Below are 25,430 nucleotides of genomic sequence, written 5' to 3' on the forward strand. Positions count from 1 at the left end.
AGGCACAGCTGTGCCCGGAGCGGGATCAGCGCCCCTCAGAGCCCCTCGGGCAGCGCCGGCCGCAGCCGCGACCCCTCCGCACCCGCGGGCGGCCACACACAAAAGGCGCTTCTTCCCGCCCCTCTCCTATTTAACGATTCCTCGACCAATCAACGCCAGGGGCGGGGCTAAACTGGGAGGATTGACAAGCCCCCCAGACCCCGCTCCAGAGAGCTCGAAGGGGGCGGGGAGAAGTGACCGCAGCCAATCGCCACGGCCGAGCTGGCGGCTCGGCCAATCAGCGGCGCGGGGGGCGTGTCCCGCCGCGGGGTCAGGCCGGGAGCGAAGGCGCCCGTCGCTCCCTGTTCCTCCCGCTCCGCTCGCGGCCGAGCCTCCTCACCGCGGGATCCATCCGCCTGCGCGCAGCGGCCGGCGGGGTGTGCGCACCGCTCCGTGCCCCTCCGCCCGGGAGGGATTATTTCCCGCGGTCGCGGCGGCGGGGCCGGGGGATGGAGGCACCGGGCGCCCGCCGGAGGGACGGAGGAGCCGCCCCGTAAGGGAGGAACGGGAGCGCAGCGGCCTCCTCGGGGCCGCCGGCGGGCGGGGACCCCGCGGCCAGGCCGCGCCTCAGCGCTCGGGCCTGCGCCGCCCTCAGCGGGGCCCGGCCCGGCCCTGCCCGCCCGGGGCTGCCCCAGGCCGGGTGTGCGAGCCCCGGCCGGGGCGTGCTCGGCGCGGGGCACCATGGTGGAGAAGCGGTGCCCGCGGCTGCAGCGGGACGGCGTGTACCGCTGGTTCTCCGAGCTGCCCTCCCCGCAGCGCGTGGAGTTCCTGTGCGGCCTCCTGGACCTGTGCATCCCGCTGGAGCTGCGCTTCCTGGGCGCCTGCCTGGAGGACCTGGCCCGCAAGGATTATCACTCCCTGCGCGACTCCGAGATCAAGGCCAACAACCCCGCCGACCTGGGCAGCCTCACCAACCTGACGGACGAGGTGGTGCGCAGCAAACTCCTGGTGTCCCTCGCCCTGCTGGGCTCTGCCCACCGCGAGGCCGCCGGGGTCCTGTTCCGCACCCTCACCCACATCGACTCGGTCATCAACAACTACGGGCTGCAGCTCAACGAGGGCCGCACGGGGGATGAGTTCCTGTTGCTCTTCACCATGGCATCCAACCACCCGGCGTTCAGCTTCCACCAGAAGCAGGTGCTGAGGCAGGAGCTCACCCAGATCCAGAGTCTCATGGCCAGCACCAGCAAGAATCCCAGCACCTCTACCCTCAACACCATGGCAACCTATCCTGGCTGCCATAAGGTGGGTATCCTGCTTTTTGCGCGCTGGAATGGCACCGGGCTGCGTCTTCGGCTCTCATTTTAAACCGTGCTTTAGCCCAGTGCTAAATGGCAGCTACAGAGGCAGGCATTTGGTTGATGGTGGGGATGGTCAGCTGAGGGCACAGGGAGAGGATGGATGGAGTTTTTACGAGCTTTTGACATTTAAATGAGAAGGGGTTGACGAGCAGATCACCAGCAGCAATATAGCCCTCCGTGATTGCTTCTCAGAGCATCTGCTGGGGGAGCAGTCCTGCCAGCTGCGTGGAAAACCGGTGATTGAGGAGGGGGAATAAAAGCATCTCTAGATAAAAGCATCTGTTTGAAAGTTCCCCCTGGAAAAAGTTGGAAAGGAGGAGTAGCTGTCCAGTGCCCAAACCATCTTGGTGAGACTGGGTTTTGTTTAGACGGATGTGATGGCAAACGTTTGGAGTTGCTGGTGTTAAGCTCAAAGAAATGTTGTCGTTTTCTGTCCCTCTGCATCCCTCGGGTATTGATCCTGGTGTCGGGGTTCACCGTCATTAACTTGCTGTTCTTTCATTCAGTTAAGCCAGACAGGGACGTTTTAAGATGTGCTGTAAGTCATTAGATATGTGGCTGCTTAATTGCTCTCAGCCCGCCACAAATTAGGGAGTCAAAGTGTCTGTGCCTGATTTTAACCCGCTGGAAAGTTCAACCTAAGCCCCAGCTTAGAGGGTGCTTGTGAGAAGTTAACAGGCTGCAGCCTTTGAGGGTGAGTGGATGATATGTTACCCTGCTCTTGGGAAAGGTGGGGAATACCTAAAAGCTGTGAAAACCCCTGGATTGGAGTAATACCCTAAATAAAGCTGTTTCTCAGGGCTCAGTAGAAATTTCACTTAAGTTGAGTGTTGAATTCCAGACTGAGACAGAAATCTCTGCACAGTCGTCCCCTGAATACAAATTCCCTTCCAATTTCATGTTTCTTTAAACACCTCTGCTTTGTAAAATTGAGATGTGTTCAGCTTCATATTTTTCTTATTCCTCCCTTCCTATCTTGTTCCTAATCTCCTGTAGTAAGGGGGAAAGAACAAGGCATGGGAGAGCCTCTTCAGTCAGCTGAGACCTCCATGTGGATAAAATATAGCTGGAAAGAATATTTCACACAGGATGTAGAAGGATGTAATTCAAACCAGAAAAAAGCTTCTTTTCAGGTACTTCACTACTTGCAGCTTCCCTTATTCAAATGATGCAGCGACCCTGGGTTGGAAAGGAAACACTGTAAATCATATCCAAGATAAGACAAGCAAAAAATAAAGATAAAATCAGGCAGGCAGGAAGGTTTTTGAGAGTCTTCTTTCTGAGCTGCAGGATTTACGGAGCTGAGGAACTCCAGCACTATTTATGTCAATCTAAGATGGACGGAGAATCCATCCTGCCATTTTTCCTGCCAGGAATAAGGCAGCCAGGATCGTTTGATTTTTTACTGAAGGGTTGTCTCTTTGAAAAGCACATTTTTATAGATTCTGTGTTGAAGAATCTTGGTTGCTAAGTACAGAATAGTGAGAGGGAACACAAAGGTGACTTTGCCTTCACAGTCTCTGAATGTGCATTTTGTTTGAAGTGATGCAGATTTCCTTAAGATTATTTTTTTGTTGTTGTTCTTAACTGGGTAATTCTGTTACTTTTAGAGTGAGCAGTTGGCTTAAACCAGGAGTTGGATGAAGCAAGTGGAAAAAACAATCTCTCCATTCAGCCCTGTTTAACTATACACAAATAAATTCCAACACCGAGTCCTTGAGGTGTTACCAAGTGATGTTGTGACAATCCTTGTGCTGTAACATCACCTAGATAAAAACAGTGTGGCTGTGGAGAGAAATTGAGTGCCCTGGGATGCTGCTCTTCTTCCTTGGAACTGGAGAATTCCCTCCCTGGTGCCAGCACTTTCTCCTGGCTCCTGTTGCTTTACTCCAGGGTTAGCCACGCTGAGCTGATTCTGGAGTGTTAAATGGGGGATTCTGCTCCTCTCTGAGCTCATCCTTAAGGAGCTGGAGAACCACACCTCACCATTTGAGGTCCTGAAAAACTTCAGGAAGCTGGGATGGTGTGGATGTGAGATGGGTTGCAAACAGGGAGTGTTTGTGAGCTGGCTGAGTTACCCTCAGCTTCCCCCTCGGGAGAGTGGGAATTGGGTGTAACTCTTGTGTAACTGTACCTGCCCTGCTGCTACAATTTCTGATTTATGGTTAACTTGTTTAGTCGGGGAGATGCAACAGAAATCTGAGCAGTGCTCTTTGTTCTCCTTGCAGAAACTAATGGGAATGTGCTGCTTCTGCCTAGCCAGCCCTATTAAAATATACCCCAACCTGATACTAGCTATAACTTTTTCCAGAGAATTGGACCTTGCATTCCTTTTTCCATCTCCTCTTTCACATTTAACAGTGAAATATCTCAAAATCAAATTGTGTTTAACAGTTGATACAAATTTACTGTAAATATTTCATGATTCCTCAGGTAGCTTTGGGGTAGGTGAACACAGCTGAAGGTGGTCAGTGATGCAAACTGCTTTTTGCTGTTTCCTCTTACTGTCTGCAGTTGCTGACTATGAGGAGGCTTGAAACAGCTGCCCATGTATTTTTTGTGCTTTTTCAGATGCTTCTTGTCTTATCTGAACCTTAACTTTGCAGGAAAAGGTGGCTGTGGCTGGCTTTAAGTAGGTCAGTAATTATTAGATTGATGGTTTCTACCTGATGGTATAAAATGAACATTTTATGAACAGGAGGGAAAATGCTGCCCTCTCTCTACATTGCCTTGGACTCGGTGAGGATGCAATCATGGAAGCTCCTGATGCTGCCCAGGACATCCCAGCAATCCCTCCTGGCTCTGCACAGCTCCTGCCAGGAGGGAACAGGGACAGGAGCAGAGGGAACGGCCTCAGGCTGGGCCAGGGCAGGCTCAGGTCGGACAGCAGCAGGAATTTCCCCATGGAAAGGGAGGTCAGGGATGGGAACTGCCCAGGGAGGGTTGCAGTGCCCATCCCTGGAGGTGTCCCATGAAGGACTGGAGGTGGCACTCGGTGCTCTGGGCTGGGGACAAGGTGGGGACTGGGCTCACATTGGGCTTGATCACCTTGGAGGTCTTTTCCAAGCTCAGTGATTCTGTGATTCTCTGCTGGAGTGGATAGCAGATGGAAACACAAATCTGAACTTGAATTCTGTGATCTACATGGATGCTGGACATCTTAATATGAATCTCTGCATGGACTTTAATCTCTCAAGAACTCTACTGCAGGTAACTCTAAGGACAGAACTTCAGAGCTAGGGAGGTTATTCATGAAGCTGTCACTCTGTTTCCTGGAGTTCTTTCATCTCCTCATTGAGATTATGCTGTAAAACCAGGGAAATAAAACCAGGGAAATCAGAGAATGCTTTGGGTGCTCAGCACCTGCTCTGCTGTGACAAGGGCTCTTCAGTGAAGTCAGGATGATGAGCTGTAGGTTTAGATCAGATATTAGGAAGGAATTCTTGGCTCTGAGGGTGGGCAGCCCCTGGCACAGGTGCCCAAAGCAGCTGTGGCTGCCCCTGGATCCTTGGCAGTGCCCAAGGCCAGGCTGGATGGGGCTCAGAGCAACCATGGCAGGGGCTGGAGTGAGATGAGCTTTGAGGTCCCTTCCCACCCAAACCATTCCCTGATTTTGTGATGATGATTCTGATCTGGTTGTGGGTTCAGCTGCAGAGCCAGGCTCAGAAATAGTCACCCTGAGTGCAGTTTGTTTGCAGCTGAAGAGAAACAAGGGGCAGTGACCCCATAGTTATGTGGTTGTTTCGGGCGGGTATCTTGTGAATGGGAAGGAGAGTTCTTGCCCAGTCAGCTTCCAAATACTGCACCAATGGCTATTTCAAGTTTATAGCATAAGGGACTATTTTTCACTCATGCTAATTCCATAGGCCCCTCTAAAACTTCCAAAGAACTCAAGGCTGTGTATTGGGAGCTATGCAGTTGCTCTGAGGGATCCATTTCAAACACTTTCACCTGTCTGCACTGTTTGCCTCAGGAGCATGAATGGACATAACTCCATTGAGAAATATTCTGATATTTTTATTTCACCAATGGAGTGATGAGTTATAAAAAACCATCACTTGCTGGGTTGGAACTGAGTTGTCAAGCCCTCACAGAGACAGCAGTGCAGCTATTATGTGATCTATGTCAGCTGCCTTTATGGCTTTTTTTTTTTTTTGAGCTTTGTGGGGTTAGAGTAAATAATGAGAAACTTAATTTTTAGCCTCTTTGAGGGTATTTCATGGATTCAGCAGATGACCATGTTGAGAGCAGTTGCTGGCTGGGATTAGAGTGTTTACTTCCTGGTATCAGGAGTTGCTATCTCAGAATGATCTCACTTTCCAAACCACATCAGTCCAACCTCAGGAGCTGTAGGGACAGGTCTTGTAGCTTCCAGCTGGTGACATTGCCAAGCCCTGCATGTCTTTTGCATATCCTTTGAGAATTTTTGGGTACTCCAGGCAACATGGATTGCACACACCTCTAGATATTCCACTTTAGAAATGTGAGGCTTCCCCTTCTGGCTCTTTTCTTACTCATGGTTTAATTTGAAATGTGATAAAATGGTTCAGTCTTAAACCTGCAATATTTTCAGAAATGAGCTTTACTTATAAAGGAATCCTTGGGCAGTAACAATATTAATTAGCACCAAATTCACTTTGCCTAATCATATGATACATGATGAACTTGAGTTTAGGAACCTAAAGGAGTTTGCCTGGGAGATGCACTGTGCACCCAAACATCAGGAACAGAGCAGCCAAAAAAAAATGTGTGTTGAGCTAATAATGATGATGTTTTTTCCATGAACTGTTTTCCCATTTATTTTTGCACGGGCTGAAGGAAGTTTTTGTTTGAAGAGTGCATTCCACTTCACTTTTTAAAATTTACTCTTTTTTTCTGCCAGTTACCTCAGAACTGTTAGTTGTCAGTGAAACAACACTGAAGTGAGGCTCATTCTTGTGGGATAAAGATAAAGATGTTGGATGTTTTGGACTGTACCAGATCCAAACTGTTTTAATGGAATCAGTGCATGAGCTGGAGGAGATCCTGAGTGGAGAAGCAGAGCCAGCAGAAGTTAACCACACCTCACAGGCATTCCAGGGGCTGACTTCAAAGGTGCTGAACAGCAGCCTTGTTTGGAAGTGTTTAACCATTTGGTTGGTGGGTTTGTAAATGTTTGAGGAGCTAAAAAGGAGGTGCTGTCACCTTCAGTGACAGTGGGTACAGCCCTGCCCCTTCCTGGCAGGGCAGAGCTCAGCTCCTTCTGGCATCTTTCATATTCAAATACTCCACTCTCCATTTGCTTGCTCTGGAGTGCTTTTTATCCCTAAGAAAAGCAAATATAGTCCCAAGAACATAGATAAGATTTCTCAGAGCCCACAGAATTTTGTTATAGAAATGCTGGATCTAATTTGTCTGTGGAAACAAGAACCATGGTCATACTTCCACTTGAATTTGAATTCAGTGTTGGAGGCAGTTGAATTGAAGCTGTTTCTTCCTGAGGTTTGAAATGGGTATTAACTCAAGCAAAAGGATGTTGGTATGGGTCAGATCTGTGTTGCTTTGTAATGAGCAAACTTCTAAATTCCTTGCTCTTGCTTCATGCTGAACCAGAATTTTTCCATTGATTCCATTGGGATAATTATCCAATAATCAGCATTGGGAGGGATAAACCTTTTAACAGGTGTTCAGGCTATAAAGAGTTTCAGGGCTTTTGTGAATAGCTGAAGTGATCCAGAAATAATCAGATCAGTTACTTAAGAGCAAGGTCTTAATTTTAATTACAGACCTGCCAAGTCCTGATGATAAACAGTGAAAGTGAACACTTTCCATGTGTATTAGGAATTGTTCTCCAATGCTGCCTTCTTTTATCACCATAAGTGGAAAAAAGAAAGATATTGAGAGGTTGGAGGGTGTCCAGGGAAGGGAATGGAGCTGGGAAGGGTCTGGAACCCCAGGAGAGGCTGAGGGAACTGGGAAGGGGCTCAGCCTGGAGAAAAGGAGGCTCAGAGGGGCCCTGTGGCTCTGCACAGCTCCTGCCAGGAGGGGACAGGCTCTGCTCCCAGGGAATAGGGACAGGAGGAGAGGGAACAGTCTCAAGCTGCTCCTGGGGAGGTTTAGGCTGGATATTAGGAAAAATTGCTTCATTGGAAGGGTATTCAGGCATTGGAATGGGCTGCCCAGGGAAGTGGTGGAATCACCATCCGAGGAAGTGCTGAAAAAACGTGTGAATGTGGCACTGGGGGATATGGCTTAGTGGTGATCATGGTTGGACTTGGTGTCTCAGAGGTCCTTTCCAACCTTAAGGACTCTGTGGTTCCATGATTCTGTGGACTTTTATTACACTCAAGCCATTACTTCAGTGAATATTGAGGAGGGGAAGGAGGGAAAACTAGAATTCGGTTGATTTGTGACCTGTCAGAAGATTTCTTTGTGAGTTGTTGCAGGAGAGACAGGGCTGGTTAGCTTTTGGTGGCATCAGGTGAAGAAAAAAGATCAGGTTTGTGCATCAGTGCTGGGGTGTAGAGCAGCAGTGTCTGTTCCAAGGTCTGCTTAGAAACAGGGATTTGTTTGGATTTTGAGGTGGTTTGAATGATTGGTTTGTAAAATTCAGATTTGATGAGTCCAGTACCTCTATGGTAGATTTATGTTCCTATTATTAACAGTGTTCACCATTCTTTAAGCAAATGGCTTTTAGTGGAAATGAGTCTATAAAATCCAGCCCAGACTTATTTTGGTCCATCTGTTCTCCTGAATTCATGAGTAGCCCCGGAGCAGGTGTGTGATTGTCCTGTGGTGTTTAAGTACCACATGCCTCATTTCATCCCAGAGAGTCTCCCAGGACAAAACCATCTGATCAATTATCCATTATCCCATTTCCCTGGGAATTGCCTCTTCACCCTTTGTGTTCCTCCTCTAGGAGAAAAGGTAGATTTTGTAGCTGCTGAAACATGGAGGCACCTGGCTCTTACAGCTTATTTGGACTGTTGGAGCCACTTGAATTTTAACACAAACCAAACACTTCCAGCTGCATCCACATCCCAGTCCAACAAAGCAACTAAATATGTGTAAATTCAAGTGCTGAGCACTTTACTGGGTATATGGAGATTGGAGGGTGTTTGTGAGCACTTCTTAACCATCCTCATGGAAGAACCTGAATCTTCTAAAGGAAAAGGTTGGAATTTTCTTCTTCTGGTGGGAGAGCAGTCAGGAGTTTGGATATGAGTAAATGCAGGAGTGCTGCCTGAGGCAGTGGTTTCACAAGACTGCCTCCTTACTACCCAGAGGAAGGTGTTGGCTCAGCCCTGCCCCTCCTGGGCTTGTCTCAGTGCATTTGGAATTCCACATCCCTGCATTAGTTGCCCTCATCTCCCACTTGGATTTAGCCTGATGAGCAATCATGTGGTGTCAGCCTGACAGCTGAGTGTCAGCAATGCAATTTTTATTCAGATTACCTCAAACCCTGAGTTTGTCCCTTTGGTGGGATCAGCCTGAGCTTGCAGGGGCTGTGTCCTTGCCATCAAACTTCTCCTGGAGCGCTGCTGCCAACAGGATTGCACCATGTTAAAGGCCTTGGTGTTAACCTCAAATAAGCTGCTGTTAATACTCAGTAATATGAACCTGGCAGGACAGGAGGTGAGTGGTTTTTACCCCTTGGAGTCACTGTTCCAGTTCCTGGACTCACTCATACATGTTACCTGCTCCTGGTGGGGCAGTTTATGGCTAAAAACTCCTTTTTTTAAAAGATAATTCAAAAGCCAGTATGGACAGAAGCATTTCTCTGTGGGACTCTCGATTTATCACTGGCCATTGTTGAGAACATGGGAAAGTTTTCTTGTGTGATCAATGGGAGAATGTTTGTGTGGCTTGGAGCTCCAGGACCTCACTTATCTCACTCATTGCTCCTATATATTGTTTGCTTTTCCTGTGTAATACATGACCTAAATTTCTTACCTAACCAGGTGCAGAAATCCATATTTTGTTCCCTCAGATCCTGTCTCATTGTTCCATGTGTCCATGGTGCTTTGGGTAGTGGCTCTGTTGATTTTTTTTTTAAATATTTTTGGCTCCACTTCAAACTAAGTCAGCAAATACTTTGCTATTAAACCATGTATTTTCTGTGCTGTGTTTATTTTTCAAAGGAACAGATAATTGCTGTTTTGGTAAAACTCTGACCACATTAAGTTTGACTCCTATCAGTCCTGTTATTTTTATGAAAGACTTTGCTGTATTCAGTGTTAGCAAAGCTCACAGTTCCCAGCTTCCCAGATTTCCCATTTTCCATAGTGACTCCCACTATGGAAAATAGTGCCTGAAAGAGCAGCACCACCTGTGGGAAGCACCTGGGTTTATTTTCCTGTGTAATTTTAATGGATTGAGAGCTTAGGAGAGCTTCTAGAGCTGCTTTTGCTATCCCAAGAAGATCTGAACCTGTTAGGACCTTTCTGGTGCTGGGAAGGAAATCACAGAATTAACAAGGCTGGAAAAGACCTTGGAGATCATCAAGGCCAGCCCATCACTGCACTCTGGGGGAAAAAAAGGTTGGGTTTGGATGATGACAGGTGAAAATGGGAAAAATGTGATAATGGCAAAATTCTAGCAAGGACTTCTGTTCCCTTGGCACGTTTGTCATCAACCCCTGGGTCAGAGCAATTATTTCTCTTCCTGGTAACTCCTGGGGGTGGAGGACTCCAGGACAGCATTTAGTGATTTTTCTGAATAATCTGTGTTGGGAAGGATCCACTTTTCAGTAGCTGGTACCAATTTTGATCCTGTCATCATTGCAATGGGGAGTGAGGCAGAGAAGAATTCACTCTGAGCCTCGGTCACTAAGCAGTGATCAATTTTCTTTGTTATTTTCAATTCTGCCTTTAACTTGAAATGCAGGAGACAGCAGGGTTGGCATCTGGAAAATCAGAAGTCCATCTGTGAGCCAGATGCTTTGCTGTGGAGGGAGCAGATCAAAGGGTCCCAGGATGATCAAGGTTAGGAGAGACCTTAAAGCTCATCTCATTCCAAGCCCCAGCCCTGGGCACAAGGACCTTCCTCTAGACCAGCGTGCTCCAATCAAAGATGCAACATTAGAGTGGAGTAAAAACAGTTTTAAGGATCTTTTCTGCACTCACTGGCAGCTTTTAGAGGTGTTGAAGGAGCCTTCAGGCCACTGTGGTGTGGTAGGAATTCCTGAACAAGGCAGTGAAGCTATGGAGAGGTGCATCAGAGGGTTTTCCTTCTCCCTGGGAATGCTGTGCTGGGGTAAAATCAGGCAGAATATTTAACTCTGGGCTTGCTGCTAGTTTTGATTGCTCTTTATGGACTGTTTCTGCTGATGTTCTCAAGTAATCCAGTCTTTTATTCAAAGGTCTAATGCTGTTTTTTCTTGGACCTTGAATGATTCATGGGGTTTTTTCCCTGCATTTATAAAATGTCACTCCTGTGGTTTGTTATGATGTATGGCCTGAACATTCCTGGTTCCTGTGATGCCAACTTATCCATCTTAACTGTGGCCTGTTAGTGCTTCAGAAAACAAGCCTTGAACAGTTCTGGAGCTGCAGATGTTTATTCCTAAATGGCATCTTGGCTTTCTCAGAGATGTTACAGCTCCTTAAAGGTCCAAAGCAATTTGCTCCCTGCTTCTCCAAACCCTTATCTCCCTGGAATCCTTCATTCTTTATTCCAAATCCAGTTTGTCCTGAGTAGCTGTGTGTGCTGGACCTAAACCAGGGATTTCAGGAGTGTTCAGCTATGGAGAACTCTCCTTCCTGAATTTACTTGATGTTGAATTTCTGCAGCTGAATTTGGACAGGTCCTTCCTGTAAAGCTTTTCCCAGTGTTTCTCCCAACCCTCCCAGGACAATATCTCCTACAGCTCTGAGCTGATGGGTTATTGTTCCTCTGTTTGGCTTGGCCTCAAGTTGGGGAAAAAAAAAAAAGGAGAAAAAAAATGCTGTTACTATTTTGGAACTTTGATTTGCAAACCACTTTTCATTATTTCACTTTCCCCTAAACAAATCCAAACCGTTGCAGTATCGTGATGTTTAAGTCAGTGGAAAAAATGATTTCAAAATTTGGAATGGAAGCTTTAAGCAGTGGGATTCAGTGGTTCTAACACCATTCAGCTCCCTAACAAAGTGCTCCATTTGGAACTAATCAGAGCTTTGTGATTTTTCTAGGCCAATTTGGAACTGCTTTGATGTGCGACGGGATCAGATAGTATGAGCTCAGGCAGACAAGACATATGGGCTAAATTAATCCTTAGCAAGTCTAGGAAAATTAAATCTTTATGGAAAAAAAATGGAGGTTATGTATAAACAAAATGCAAATTATAAGCTGCACGCGATGCTTGTTGTAAGGAGAGTGGAGAGGAGGGAATACAAGATAAGAGGCAATAAATTGTAACAAACTGCTTGTTCAGAGGTTTTCTGGAGCTGTGTGGCTGCCCTTACCCAGCTTCAATCATTCTGAGTGTTTATATTTCTGATTATTCCGAATATTTGCAACCTGGTTGTCCAGGATAACGCTGCCCTGCCGGAGCTCCTTTCCCAGCCTGCTCCTCTGGGCTGTCCCTTTGCCAGGAGGATGGTGCTCAGCCCTCTGGAACTTCCTCCCAGCAGCCCTGGGCTGGAGGGGGAGTTTAATGAGCTCCAGGAGAGAGGCTGTGTGAGATAAGCCCAGCTAAAAGACTGACTTTGGCAAAGGAAATTTCAACTCTTCCCCATCCTCCTGCCAAGCTGGGAGTTTAATGGTTGGTCTAAGGGAAAGCTTGGTGTTAAGTTTTATTAGTGGTGGGAAGCTGTGCTGAAGAAACTGTCTAATTAGATAAATATAACAATTCTTCATTTATATATATAAAATAAACTTAATTTTTTTTGTCAAGAAGTAGTGCTGAAAAGGAAAGCAGCTCCCTGTAACCCTCATTTTTCCTGACACTCATCTGCCATCCTGGATTGATTTCTTTACACGTAGAAGCTTTTTTATGGATGTCAAGTATACAGAGCGTTTCACTTGTTCTGCTGCCTTAAAGTGTGTATAAATCTATAAATGTCAGTCTTAAAATGGAGCTTACAATAGGTAATTGTATGGAGTGGGGCTGTGCTATTTCTGACTTGCATTGTGTGTGCTGACTGACGGCAACATGGAACAGGAGTGTGTGCAAAGTATTGTTTTCTGCAAAATTGTCCCAGCTCGGGGCACTGTGTCAAGTTAGCAGGGTCTGAGGGGACCTTTTCCCTTCCAGGGACCTGGAGCTGCTGGTTTTGAGTTACCCTGAGTGAAGGAGAACTCATTTTGTTATGGCAAGATGCACATTTTCTCCTGTGATTTGTGCCAGGCTAAAAATCCATGTGGAATTCTAATTACAGCTCAGGTTGATTCCAGATGTAACAATTGAATTTCAAGTCACACAGTTCCTCTGAGTAGGTACTGGGAGTGTTTTTGTTGCTCTGAGCTCCCTCTTTAAAGCATCTTTTCAAGGTTTTAAAACCCTTTTTTGTTTTGATGCTTCAACCTTCTGCTTGGGCATTGTTAGTGTAGAAGTTTCCATTGAAATATGATCACGACAGGTTATTAAATGGCAAAGACAAGAAAATCAGGGTTTTGGTAAGAATTTTTCATTGCAGTTTGTTGTGTAAATGCTTGGGAATGCCTTGAGTCTCATCTCTGGAGAGGTAATGGAGCCCCATGGAGCCACTTCCCTCTTCCCACTCTCCCCCATCCCAATGCCAGAGGAGCATCCTGGCTTAGGATAAAGACAATTTAATAGGGAAAGCAGAAGCAAACCAAGCAAAGGAATCAATTCCCCATGGATGGGCAGGATTTGGCCATCCCAGGGAACCACACAGGTCATGGTGACTGGGGAAGAATATTGGGGTCACTGAATGTCCCCTGCTTTCTTCTTCCCCCAGCTTTCCATACTGAGCATGATGCCACAGGCCTGGAATATCCCTTGGAGCAGCTGTGCTCAGCTGGCTGCCCATGCCCTGTCCCAAATCCTTGTGTCTCACCCCAAACCCTTGTGTCCCCCCAGGCTCTGTGCTGGTGAGGTGGGATAAGGACCCAAAAAGTCCTCAGCTGTGTCAGCCCTGCTCAGCAGTGACCAAAAGATCCCTGAGTTCTCCACAGCTTCCAGCACAAATCCAAACCAGCCTCACACCAGCTACTGTGAAGAAAATTAACTCTACCCCATCCAAAACCAGCACAGTGTGAACATAAAGGTGACATTTTCCAAGAGCCCTTTCCCCCAGTTTTCTTGTGGAAAAGTTAAAATCTGTGGTGTGCAGAGGTTAAAGGTCTTGCAATCTCTCTGCAATTGACTGCTGGGTGACTATTGTTTAAAAAAGAATTATGCTCTAAGTAGCTTTTTAGATTAGCCAAGATAATCTCAGTTTGTGAATAGCTGCTGACTGAAAGCACTTCCCTGAACTGTTACTTGGGGAATATCAGGAGTAACACCCTCAGTTCTGAGAGAAACCAACTTCTCCTGAGTGCCTTCCCAGGGGATCCCTCACTCCAGAGAAAGTGTGATGTTTGTGTGTTCCCTCCATTTATTTTAATGGATTTTTGTACTTTTCCTTCCAGGTCACTCCAAGGTCAGAGACCCCCATCAACAGTGTCAGTAACAGTTTGGAAAATGTGCTCCACACATCCACACATTCCATGGAGGAGTCACTACCCAAGAGGCCTTCAGGGAAACACTCCAAAGGTTTGTCCTTCTCCTTGTGCTGCTGCCTCAGATCCTCGGTGGCGCTCAGCTTCATTTTCATTGGGGTTGGAGGCTGGAATTTTGCTGCTTTACTTCTGGCTTGGGCAATGGAAGTGTCAGTGTCAGGGAGGGATGGCCAGTGAGAGAGGACTATCCTGATTTTTCCATTAGGAAATAAACAAGGAGGTTTTTTGAGATACCTTCATTTGAAATGCCAGCTTTGCTTTCAAGAAATATTCTCCAAGAGCGGATATCTTGGACATTCCACCTCTCAGCAGGTTATTTCTTGGATAAAGCATATGGTGTTGAGTGTTTCTCAAAAGGAAAAGGCATTTAAACAGTTTGACTGCCGCTTCCACCTTTCTCTTGCTTTCCCAAGTGGGAACTGAGTGAAGAGAAGTGGAAGATAGATGCAAGATCTCTCTCCTATCTCTGTTACAAAATAAATCTGGTTTTTCTAATGCTATATTGCATGCTGACCTGGCTAAAAACTGGCCTTAGCACATCAGGGTTAATTATTCCATTTCCACACTCCATGCTCTCTTTGCAAATATGAAAATGTCCAGGCTAAAATGTGACTAACTATTTTTATTTAATTCATTTTAAAGATCACTGGTAATGAGGAAAGTCTTTGAACTGGGAGCTGCTCTTTGTGCAGAACAGCTTTTGTGAGCCCTGTAGGGCAGAATTAATCAGGGGAAATATCTGCCCTCATACGTTGCCTTCAAATATCATTAAAAATACTGTCAGGCACCATCTAAATTTTTTAATTTGGAATTTGTCCTCTTCTTCCTACTGAACTTTGCAAATAGTATTTGATACCAGAGAAATTCAAGAATTTCAAAGTACATCTTCACTCTGATACAGCTCAGGAAGGGTTAAATGTCCCAGGAAATGTTGAGTTGCCTCCACCAGCCCTCCTTCTCAGTGACACACTCCACTGTAACCCCAGAAGTGGAAGGAGCAGTCATTTTTTACAGCCCAGTAATGCTGGAAGGAGCCATTTCTCCAGCTGTAAAAACCATCAGGGTAGAAGAAAACGCAGCACTAAGCAGAAGCATGGCTGGGTTTGTGGCTTTCATCTGATTAAAAATAGGACAGGGTTCAACACTGTTTTCATTTGTACTCAGTGATTGCTATTCCAGTACCATATATGCTAAGATTAGTCATGGTACGCTGTGAAAATTAATTAGGTTTTGCTCTGATCTGTTTTTCTCTTATAGAATACCTGCCTCATGTTCAGTTTAATTTACAGACTGCCTCAGTGAGGGTTGGGGAAAGGGGGTGTGCAACAAATACTGATATTCTGCTTTCTGCTTCACCAGCAGTGTTGAATTCTCCTTGATGTCTTGGGGTTCTGTTTCTTCAGCTTGAAGTGCAATTTAGGATTATTTGCCACCGTTCCTGACTTGGATTCCTCATTTTCATAGCAAACACAGCTCTTAATTTGGCAAGACCTGCCAACTTTTTAACCTGGAGCACATAAAATTGTCGTGAAAGCACGGAATGCTTGATTTTCATGTTGTTATTTTTTAGTGAGCCTGGTTTCAGGCAGCTTGACAGGACAGGATTTCTCCCCAGAAGTAATGAGCTGCCCAAGGTCATCATTCCTCTCCTGGCAAAGCCCTGGAGCTGGAAGTGTCTCAGTTAAAAAGGCTGGAGCTGAAACATGAGAAAGAAAAGAAAAATTAGAAAGGTGCAGTATTTGTTGTGCTTAGCTGGATTAGAGACAGTTTGTATTAACCCAGGGAATGTTTTAATCCTGATTTGGAGACATGTCAGTAATTTAATTTACTCTCCACAGCTGAACAGTGACTGGGGTTGTAGTAGCTTGGACCTGGAAGCTCTCAGTGGCTGTGTTTTCCTTAATCCACCACTTCTGGCATCAAATGTTGGAGTTCCTACATGGGAGGGAGGCAGGGAGAGAGAGGAGCGCTCTGCTGGATCTCTCAGTGGCAGTGTGTGTGCTGCGGGAAGTGGGAGCTGGAATGTTTGTACAGCTCGTGCAGAGACTTGTCAGATACCTGGGAGTAATTTCACCAGAATTGTGCTGCCTCAGGACATGAATTTATAACAGGAGTGTCAGCATGAGAAGTGCACCAACCTTTGCTTTTACCTCAGAGGCCCAGCTCGCTGTGGGAGCGCTGTCAGGCCTTAAATCATAAATTGTGGAATGATTTAGATTGGAAAGGACCTTAAAGATTGTCTGATTCTTTGGGCAGGGACACCTTCCACTAGCCCAGGTGCTGGATCTGTGCTGCAATACTCAAGTTGTTGAGAGTGGTGAGCTGCAAACTCTTGGTTTTTTATCAAAATTGCTCAGTTTTTTTCCTGCTGTTTCTCCAGTCTAAACCCCTTTGTCCCTGTGTACATATCCATGGTAAAATGGGATAAAGCAGGTGGACATTGCTTCCAAGTGAAAGTTGTGGCACTGGGAAGTTCTGTGCCTGCTGACATCAGTATTTTGGGGATATGTGCTCTATCTGGGCTTTTCTTTTATAAAATAAAGTTTAAAAAATTGCCTTATGCAAGTAGAGAAAAAAATACAGATGGGTTCTGACAGAAGGACGTGGAGCTCTTGTGAAATCCAGCAACTGTAACATGCTGTGAATTGTGCTTTTTATTCCTGTTTTGACCAGTGATTTAGGGCTGTTCAAAGCTGTTTCCACAGATGAGGAGTTGTTTTAACTGGAGGTAACTTTGGGAAGTGGGGGCTTTCCCTGTTCTCAGGATCTGCTGTTGTGCTGGAAGCTGCAGTCAGGCTTGTTCACAGGTATTGAGGCACTGACAGATCTCACTGGTCAGAGATAAACACAGAGATTCTTGGGTTACATACAATTAAAATTCCAAGAGGGATGTGCTGCTTTCTGTCCTCTTCCCACTGTTCCTAGAATGCAGTCAGATTTTAATAATGGTTTTAACCATTTAAAGAAAATAAATTAAAATAAAGTTTGGGCATTTTTTATCTCCTAAGCCTTTCCCAGTAGCACAGTGGTTAAAAAAAGTCACGAGTTAAAATTGCTTTTCACTGTTTTGTTTTGTTGGCAATCCTCTGCTGGTAGCAAAGGGAAATTCAAGAAATTCCATTTTTATTCCAAAGTTCAGGAGGAGCTGTGTGACCCATGGGAAGCCCCGTGCACAGAGCTAATTTTTAACAAGCCTGTGGATGTAGGGTTGGGGTAATTCCCAAAAGAGAGTAGTTATTGGTTATCACAGCTGGCTGAAAAAAATCAGCTTATTTTTATTTGTTCAAAAAAGCAGTAGGAATTTTCCATGCTCCAGAGATGTTGTTAATTACTCTTTTGCTGTCAGGTTCCAAGGATTTGGCCATTAGGTGGAGAGCAGTGGAGGCAAGTCCTGCTCTCTGCATGTGACATATTTTAGCAATGTATTAAACATGCTCAGTGACCACAGCATATTTTCCAAAAGCACAGAGGAATTAAATGCATTAGACCAGATGTTGAAGTGCAGAACAAAAGCAGCTTTATTATAAAGACAACATAAGTTACAAACATCCCAGGAAGAGACTGTGCAGGCTTCATGCTGCTGCTGCTCTCAGTAAAATCAGTAAAAGTCTCAGTAAATCAATAAAATCCTGATTTCTCACAGCCTCTGGGTGAAGTTTCCTGCACTGCAGGTTTAGAAGTTGCTCATCCCTGCTCATTTTGCAGGTGGCCCTTGCCATGTCCCTCCCCAGAGCAGCCTGGACAGTGATTTCCTCAAGTGAACAAATCTCATTTTCTGCAAAGTGACAGGAACTCTCCTATTCTTGTGTTTCCTGTATATTTTTCTTGCCTTTTCTCTGTTGCCACACAAAACCCTCCAAATTGTCTCCATGCCAGCCTGATTTCAAATGAGGCAACTGTTGAAATCTGATCCTTCTAGAGTGAAGCTGAATCATAATTCTTGCAACACAGGATCTAAGGATAGGCACAAACTGCTTCTGGAGAGTTAGGAGTAAAGCTTTGAGATGGAAAATGGGGGCAGGAGGTTTTATTCTACAATCTCTTCTCCATTTAGCTCTGCTGAGCACAGGAAAACCAATTGCTTAATTGAAGGGATGCTCTGCGTCCACACACAAGGTCCTGAAAGCCTTGATGTGTCCCAGACTTGGACAAACACATGGAACAGCACATGGCTGGCTGGATAAGAGTCCATGGGCATGTAGGAAAACAAGCTCTAAATGCATCTCAGGGATATATTGATTTAGTTTTCAGTCAGTATTGGGGTGTAAATCTATCCCTGCTTGCAGAATGCTGCTGAGCCCAGGTGGGATCACTTGGAGGTGGCCTGTGGTGGCTGTCACGTGCAGCCAGGGCTGGGATCTGAATTATTTCATGACAATAGGCAGCAGCAATGGGTGATGTCAGCCTCCCAGAACTTCTCACCACTATTTTTGCTGCTCTGTTTTCCTTGGCAAAATGTGTTTGTACGGTCTTGCACCTTTTTTTTCTCTCCTACTTCCTTGACTCATTCTTTTTCCATAAGAAACCAGGCTGCAGGAGCTCTCCCAGTTTAATGGTGACCAACAGCCTTTTCCTCTTGAAATGTTTGACACCAGGCAGCTGAAGGCAGGCAGAAAGTACAGGGGGAGGGAAAAAAAACCTCTGAAATCTATTTTGTTCAGGTCCAGACTTTAGACTGCCTTGTTCTGCATCAGTTGTGGAGCTGGATTATTCTATTTTTAAGTAACTGCATCATCTCCAACAATATTGGGTCAACTACTGGTATGGTAGAGCTTAAAGAAATATTTAGGCTATGATAATCCTTCAGGAAAGATCTCCCTCTCCCAACTGTATATAATTTTTCAGCTGTTTGTGTATGCCCTTGTTCATTTTCCCTCTGAAGGGAGAGCTCTGCTTCTAAACTTGAGCAATGTAGGTTGAGATCACACACCAGGCAGTGCATTCCTGACCTTCTGTCTCTGCCACACGAGTTGTTTGAGGAATATCAAGTGTTTAGAGTGAATTCTAGGAGTCAAACCCAAGGATTAGCATGCTCCAAAAAAACATGTTTGGCTCTTGCATATTTTCCCCTGTGGCACAGGATTATTGTATGTTAAGGAATTTTTTGGTGATGCATAAATCACGTTGCTCAATGTGGAGTTGAGAGTTCAGTTCAGGTTGGGGGTTTGATTTTGCAATAAAGACAATACTCAAGTTTAGGGTTTAAGAAAACATCAGAAATGTATTTCACCTCATGTTTTTATTGATAGTTCAGTTGTCCCCTGCTTGCAGAAGGCCATTTTATGTCCCCAAAGCCAGGGTGAGTGGTTGTTGTAGAGCTGGGAGTGGAGCTCCTCATGCTGGGGCTGCACTTGGGCTCTGCCAAATTGATGTTGTCAGCTGTTAATAAGTTAACTTTTATCTTCTCTCCAGGTTGGAATCAGTATTTCTTTGTCACCCTCAGTGCCTCCTTTTGCCTGTAATGAGCCTTGTCAGGAGAGATCTGGGATTGCTGTGGTAGGATGGGAGGGGAGGCAGCACAGACACTGCTCTGGTGGATGGGGAGGAAGAGGAGGCAGCACAGACACTGCTCTGGTGGATGGGAAGGTGGCTCCTGGCTCTGTCACAGCCTTCTGCACACCTGGAACTGCTCCTGGCTGAGTTTGGGATCCATGGCCCCCATTCCTGCCCCTTGTGCTCCACAGGGAGGATCCCCAGCACACCCAGAGCTGCAGTGAAGGATGCTCTGTGGGTTTTCCTGTGGCTCTTTAGGAGCTCGGTGGGTTTTCCTGTGGCTCTTTAGGAGCTCGGTGGGTTTTCCTGTGACTCTTTAGGAGTTCATCTCCCAGAGCATTCTTTAATTTCCTCTGAGCAGTTTTAGTTGTGTCTACACTGTCTGCCTTGATCCCATATTTCCCTAAAATGATGGATATCAAGCATTTAACCTGAGGGCCTTATCCTGAAGCTGCTGAGTGATTCTCTAACTCTGGTCTTGTTTGGACTTCCTGCCTGTTTTTCCTCAGTGAGGAGGTGGAATCACTCTGCTCGGTCCCTACCTAATTAACTGCTGAGCCTGTTGAGTAAATTCATTCAAATTTAACAAAGCTATTTAGAGATTTTATTTACAGGGGTATCTGCATAGAAGAGACTCATTCATGCTTCCTCCAGGAGAAGTGAGAACAGCTGAGGTACAGCCTGGATCTGTGGGAAATCAGGCTTTGTTTTGCTCCTTGATAATCCATAAAATCCCAGAATTTGTGTTGGAGGAGACCTTAAAGCTCCTCTCATTCTACCCCTGCTACCTTCCACTAGCCCAGGTCACTCAGAGCCCCATCATTCATCTTGATTTTATTTATCCTTGTGTTAAAAATAAAGATTTGTGTGCTGGGCAATACAATTTCCTTATTAAACAGTAGGAAATGAGCAGTTTTTTCTGCTACAATAGGATTTGACAAAGAACACTTAATTTGGAGGAGTCCATTCAGTTTGGCTTCAGTGGGAGCGGGATGATGCTTTTGTTTATAATTAATTTAATCAAGCTATTCAGGAAAAATTTAAATTCTAAGAATAGGATGCTGGTAAATCCAGCTGTGCCAAGGATTTTAGCTCTCTGTAATGCAATCCTCAGGCACATTCCTGGTCTTGGGTAAGGACGGTGTACTCATCAATATCTACTGTGAGATTATAAACTCTTAATTAATCTTATTTGCCTTTTTCCATGGCTCTCTCAGGAGGCCACACACAGGATGTGCATTCCTAGAAGGATTCTCCCATCTCCATGTCTTTGGAGTCCTGGAAGTGCCTTCAGTGGCACAGGAGTTGTTAATGAAGGTGAAATTATTGGTCATTACCTCAACAGCTCTGGAAGCAACAGCACGACCTTCTTCCCATAATGGAAACAACAAAGCAACTCCAGCTTTTAATTAAAATCACATTAAATGGTGAAAAACAGTTTTTCTCAGATCTTAATGGTAATGGTTTCATACAGCCCATCTTCTGAGGCAGAAAAAAGGTGTTGGGAGAGCTTTTCCTGTGGTGGAACTAATGCTTAAACCTGCGTTATTACAGAAAATCCTTAATTAAAAGCAGGAGATGAAATTTAAAATTTAAGAAATTACTGAGGGATAACAAATATGTAATTCAGGACTGAGGAAAAAAAAAACAACAAAACAACCCAAGAAGGTACATTTTAACTGCTGCTTTTTGCCTCCTGGCAAATTCCTGCTGGAAGTGGCTCAGTGGGGCTGGACATCGCTGTGCCTGCTGCCTGCAGATGGAGAGAGGGATGTGAGAAATGCTCAGAAATGCTCAGCTGTTCCTGGTGCCTTCAGAATGCAGCACCCTGAACATCTGGGCATTTCTGAAATAGCCCATTTTGCTGCCATCTTAAACAGGGCCATGCAAGAATTTAGGAAAGAATTCAAGATAAATGGCTTGCTTATCCTATCTAGGCCCACATAGCCCTTAAACAAAAATGGATAAAAATTGGCACTTCAGGGAAGAAAACAGGAGTGATTCACATGTATTCCTAGAAATCCAGCACACCCCTGCCCATTTTACATCCTGACACCACTGTACTAATGACTAAATGGCAATTTTCTGGTGCATGTCATGCTCAGGAAGCTTTTACAGCTGGTTAGTTGTTAGCTGGTAAATGTTCCTTCCCTTAACAGTTTATTCCTAAATCCCCCCATTTTCCAAAGCACATTTTTCCATTTCCATCTACCTTTCCATTTAGATGAATTCTTGCCTCCATATCTGAGGGTAATAGGCTTAAAGTACAATAATTTTCTCAATAGGCAGCTGGAGTTTTTAGAGGTATCTGAATATACAAGTTAAAAATAGTGTCATCTCTCATGTAGTTTTGGGTCCAGACCTGCAAATTTCTGGGAATTTAAAATAAATCTCAGGTTTCTTGCTTGCCTTTGATGTCAGCATTAGAATTCTCACTAGGGGCTTTTCTCTGCAGACATGGGAGGCTGTGATTTTGGAAAGAATCAGACTGCACTAGGGAAAAGATACCAAATACTTGTGGGACTGGAGAAATGGGTGATGTTGGGAATTGGAAATAAATGAAATTGGGGCTGTTCAGCCTGCCAAGAAGCTGTGGAGGGACTTTTCATCAGGAGCTTGAGTGTGACAGGACAAGGGGAATGGCTTCAAACTGAAGGAGAGTTGGTTTGGGATGGATATTATGGAGGAATTCTTGGCTCTGAGGGTGGGGAGGGCCTGGCACAGGGTGCCCAGAGCAGCTGGGGCTGCCCTTGGATCCCTGGCAGTGCCCAAGGCCAGGCTGGACGGGACTTGGGACACCCTGGGACAGTGGGAGGTGTCCCTGCCATGGCAGGGGTGGCACTGGATGGGCTGTAAGGTCCTTTCCCACCCAAACCATTTCATGATATGAAAGAACAAATGTGAGAAGAGTCCAAGCAGTGGAATTCTGTCCATTATTCAGTTGTTTTGGGGTTGTTTAAAGGAAGTTGTGTTCATGTGTTTAATGACAGCTTAATGGAGTTTTGATGAACGGCGTCTGTTGGAAAGTGCCAGAGCAGAGCCTGATCCTGGGACCTGCATGCAGAGATTGCTGGGGAAGGGAAGCAGCTGGAGCTGTTCTTGGATTGCTTTTAGGGACTAAAATGAGAATGAAATCTCATTTGTGGGTTGCAGACAGTGGGAACTCAAAGTTTGAGGGGTGCTACTGCCCCAAACCCTATGAACGTGGTTCCTTATACTCCCTGGAGCCTTCCATGGAATTGTGGATCAGATCTGCCACACAAGTAGAGAAGACAGACAGTCAACTTTGGCATTGTTTAGGTGCTTTGAATTTTCATTTCTAATTTAATTTTCTTTTGTTCTTTTAAGCTGGGGAGTCACAGGCTGTAATTATGCAAGACAATGCTTTTGATTAAAGTAAATTTTCTTTCTTGGGTGCACAGAAATGCTAAGCTAAAAGGTTAATGTTTCATTTGCTTTCTGGCTTGTTCTTTTATTTCTCCCTGGAAAAAAAGAAGGAGAGGGTTTGCTGTGCTGCATGACTTCCCTGCCTGGAGTGGATGCATTTCATCAGTGGAGGGTGTGGGTGCTATTTTTAACCATCACTCAGAGGGGCAGCCCTGCTAAAATTACATCATTAATATCCCCAGCTGAAAGGAAATGGCACAAAACACCACAGGGCCTTTGGAGTTTCTCCCTATTGTGTTTTCCACTCCTGGGGGTGAATTATTCCAGGTGTATCATTCCAGCAGAGTTGTTTACGATCAGCTCTTGTGAAGAGGCCTGAGGAAAAGTGTAATAAGTGAATTTGTCAGCAAAACCAGCAGGTATGAAATAGATCTTAGTGGCTTGGAGAGCTCCTAGTTTGTATTCCTCCCTGTCTCTGTTATTTAAGGAGTTCAGGGATTTGCTGGATATCCAACTATTGCAAAAGAAGGTGGGGACCTGGAGCTTTAGACATGAATTTTTGCTAGAAGTGGGGTTTGTTTCATTCTGTAGGCCCTGCTAAAGGATCTGCTGGTGAGTCTGGAGATTCAGAGCTTGGAGATTTTTAGTGGATGGGGTCTGGTGTTTTTTGCATTCTTTTTAGCTCAGTTTCTGAGCATTCTCATTGCCCTGGCAAGAAAATCTGCTTTGGGCTTTTCCCTCCTGTGTTTGCTTCATAGATATGTTGCAGTTATCCAGTAGTAGTGTGGAGTCTCCAAATCAGTTTAACTGCTGAATTAGAACTTCCTTCTGCCTCTTTGAATCACTGGTCAAATCTTGTCTGGGGTCCAGAAAGAAGGAACAATGATTTGTACAAAAGTAGAAAAGGGAACAAGAATATTAAAGCCTGAGAACAGAGACACAAAAATTGCCACAAAAGGGGAACCTCACAGAAGTGACTGAGCAGGGATATTTGTTCCTCACTGAGCTGAGCACTTGAATGCATTTGTGGCTCTTGGCAAGACTGTCTGTACTCAAGGATTTTCTATTCCACATGAGTCCCTCAGTCTGGTGTTTTTACATAGCGTGCTAAGAGAATTTTTGTTGTTGTTAACAAGGCTATAATTCTTTAGAAAATAAAAATTGAAGCTGCTATAAAATGACTTTGTCCTTGCTGCTCCTGCCTGTTATTGCAGCCTTAGTCATGAGTTTCCAGTGCTGAGCCTGGTCTCAAAAAATGCAGCAAACAGCACGTGCTTATTTACAGGAGCATTAAACCCCGCTGGCCTGGAGCAGCCCTTCCAAAGCAGGCAAGCTGCTTCCTTCATCTGCCTTGGAGGCTGAAATGCTGCATTTCTGTGCACTTGGAATCCCTTTAACTCCTTTGGGTAGGGGCAGGAATCCTTGGAGCCATCTGATCCCAGGGCTGTGGTGTTTTAGCACCAGATGCCCTTCGAGCCAGGGCACGTTGGCTGAGCAGCTGCAGCCTCCTCCCCTCCCTCAGGGCTCCAGCCATGCCGATATATGGTTACAAACTGCACCTTCAGGCTGCAAAACAAACACCCCTGTGCTGGGAGAAATGTATATTTATATATGGAGCACTCAGCTCCTGCCTTGGGCACTCAAAGCTGAAATCCTGCCGGGCAAATCCCCATCAGATGCACTTGGGGTTGGGTTCATGTGGGGTGTTTTAATAGAGCAACAAAGATTATGATTAGCTGAGTGGTCTAAAAATCTTTATTTAGTCATGAAGTGAGTAAAGTCTTGGGTGATGGAAGGAAACTAATGGACAATAACAGCTTTAGCTCAGTGTCCATTTTGCTCACCTCCAGCCAGGGTGGTTTGTGGTTAGTTCAAATGCTTTGTATTTCCCTGGGTGTTGCTGTGAGACTCCATTTGTCCACTGGTATTTAGGACACTGCTCCACACTTCAAAGCAAGCCCCAGCTCATGTCCCCAGCTGTGGTGACCAGCTGAATGTGTCACTTTTTGCCCGTTCTGGTTTCCTTTCTGAGGTTGGAATCCTCTCTCTGAGCTCAGGGTAAGCAGCTGCTCTATGCAGACCTCAAACTTCAAAGCCTTCAGCTCAGCTGGGCTGGGATATTTGGGATTTAGGGAAGTCTGGATTTCTGGGCTTTGCTGCCCTTTACCAAAAAAATGAAAGTTTTCTGTCAGTTTTTCCATGGAGAAGTGACTTTGCATGTGTAATTTTGTAGGTGAATACAACTTTCAGATCAGAATTAATCATGAGGCTCTCCTTGGGTTTGAGGGGGCTCAGGGAGTTTTATGTGCCAGAGAAAATCTTTTCTGGGGAAAAGCAGGAGATTTCTCTATGATGAGCAAAGCTCCTCTTAAGAATGAGAAACAAAGCCAACATTTTGTTTAAAAGTGCTCTAAGAATAGTAAATAAAATAAGCACTCCATCAGATAAAACCAGACTAAATATACAACTGCAGCTTGCTTACCCAGCAAGTAAAATTATTTATATCCAAAGTTGAACATTTCTCTTGATTTCAGAGATGTTTTTGTTAGATAAATTCAACACAGG

At 45.3% G+C, this 25,430-nt stretch overlaps 1 protein-coding gene across 1 annotated transcript in view; it reads left to right on the top strand.

Moving 5' to 3' along the window:
- The first annotated feature begins 317 nt into the window (after nt 1-317).
- ZCCHC14 (zinc finger CCHC-type containing 14) overlaps nt 318-25,430 on the top strand; it is a 49,271-nt gene continuing 24,158 nt past the window's right edge. The window contains exons 1-2 of the mRNA XM_030955701.1: nt 318-1,284; nt 13,896-14,019. Of these exons, the coding sequence (XP_030811561.1) occupies nt 721-1,284; nt 13,896-14,019 (688 nt within the window). The 5' untranslated portion in view covers nt 318-720. The remainder of the gene's footprint in view (nt 1,285-13,895; nt 14,020-25,430) is intronic.

This window comes from Camarhynchus parvulus, chromosome 11 (genome assembly GCF_901933205.1).
Source record: "Camarhynchus parvulus chromosome 11, STF_HiC, whole genome shotgun sequence".
Classification (NCBI taxonomy): Eukaryota; Metazoa; Chordata; class Aves; order Passeriformes; family Thraupidae; genus Camarhynchus; species Camarhynchus parvulus.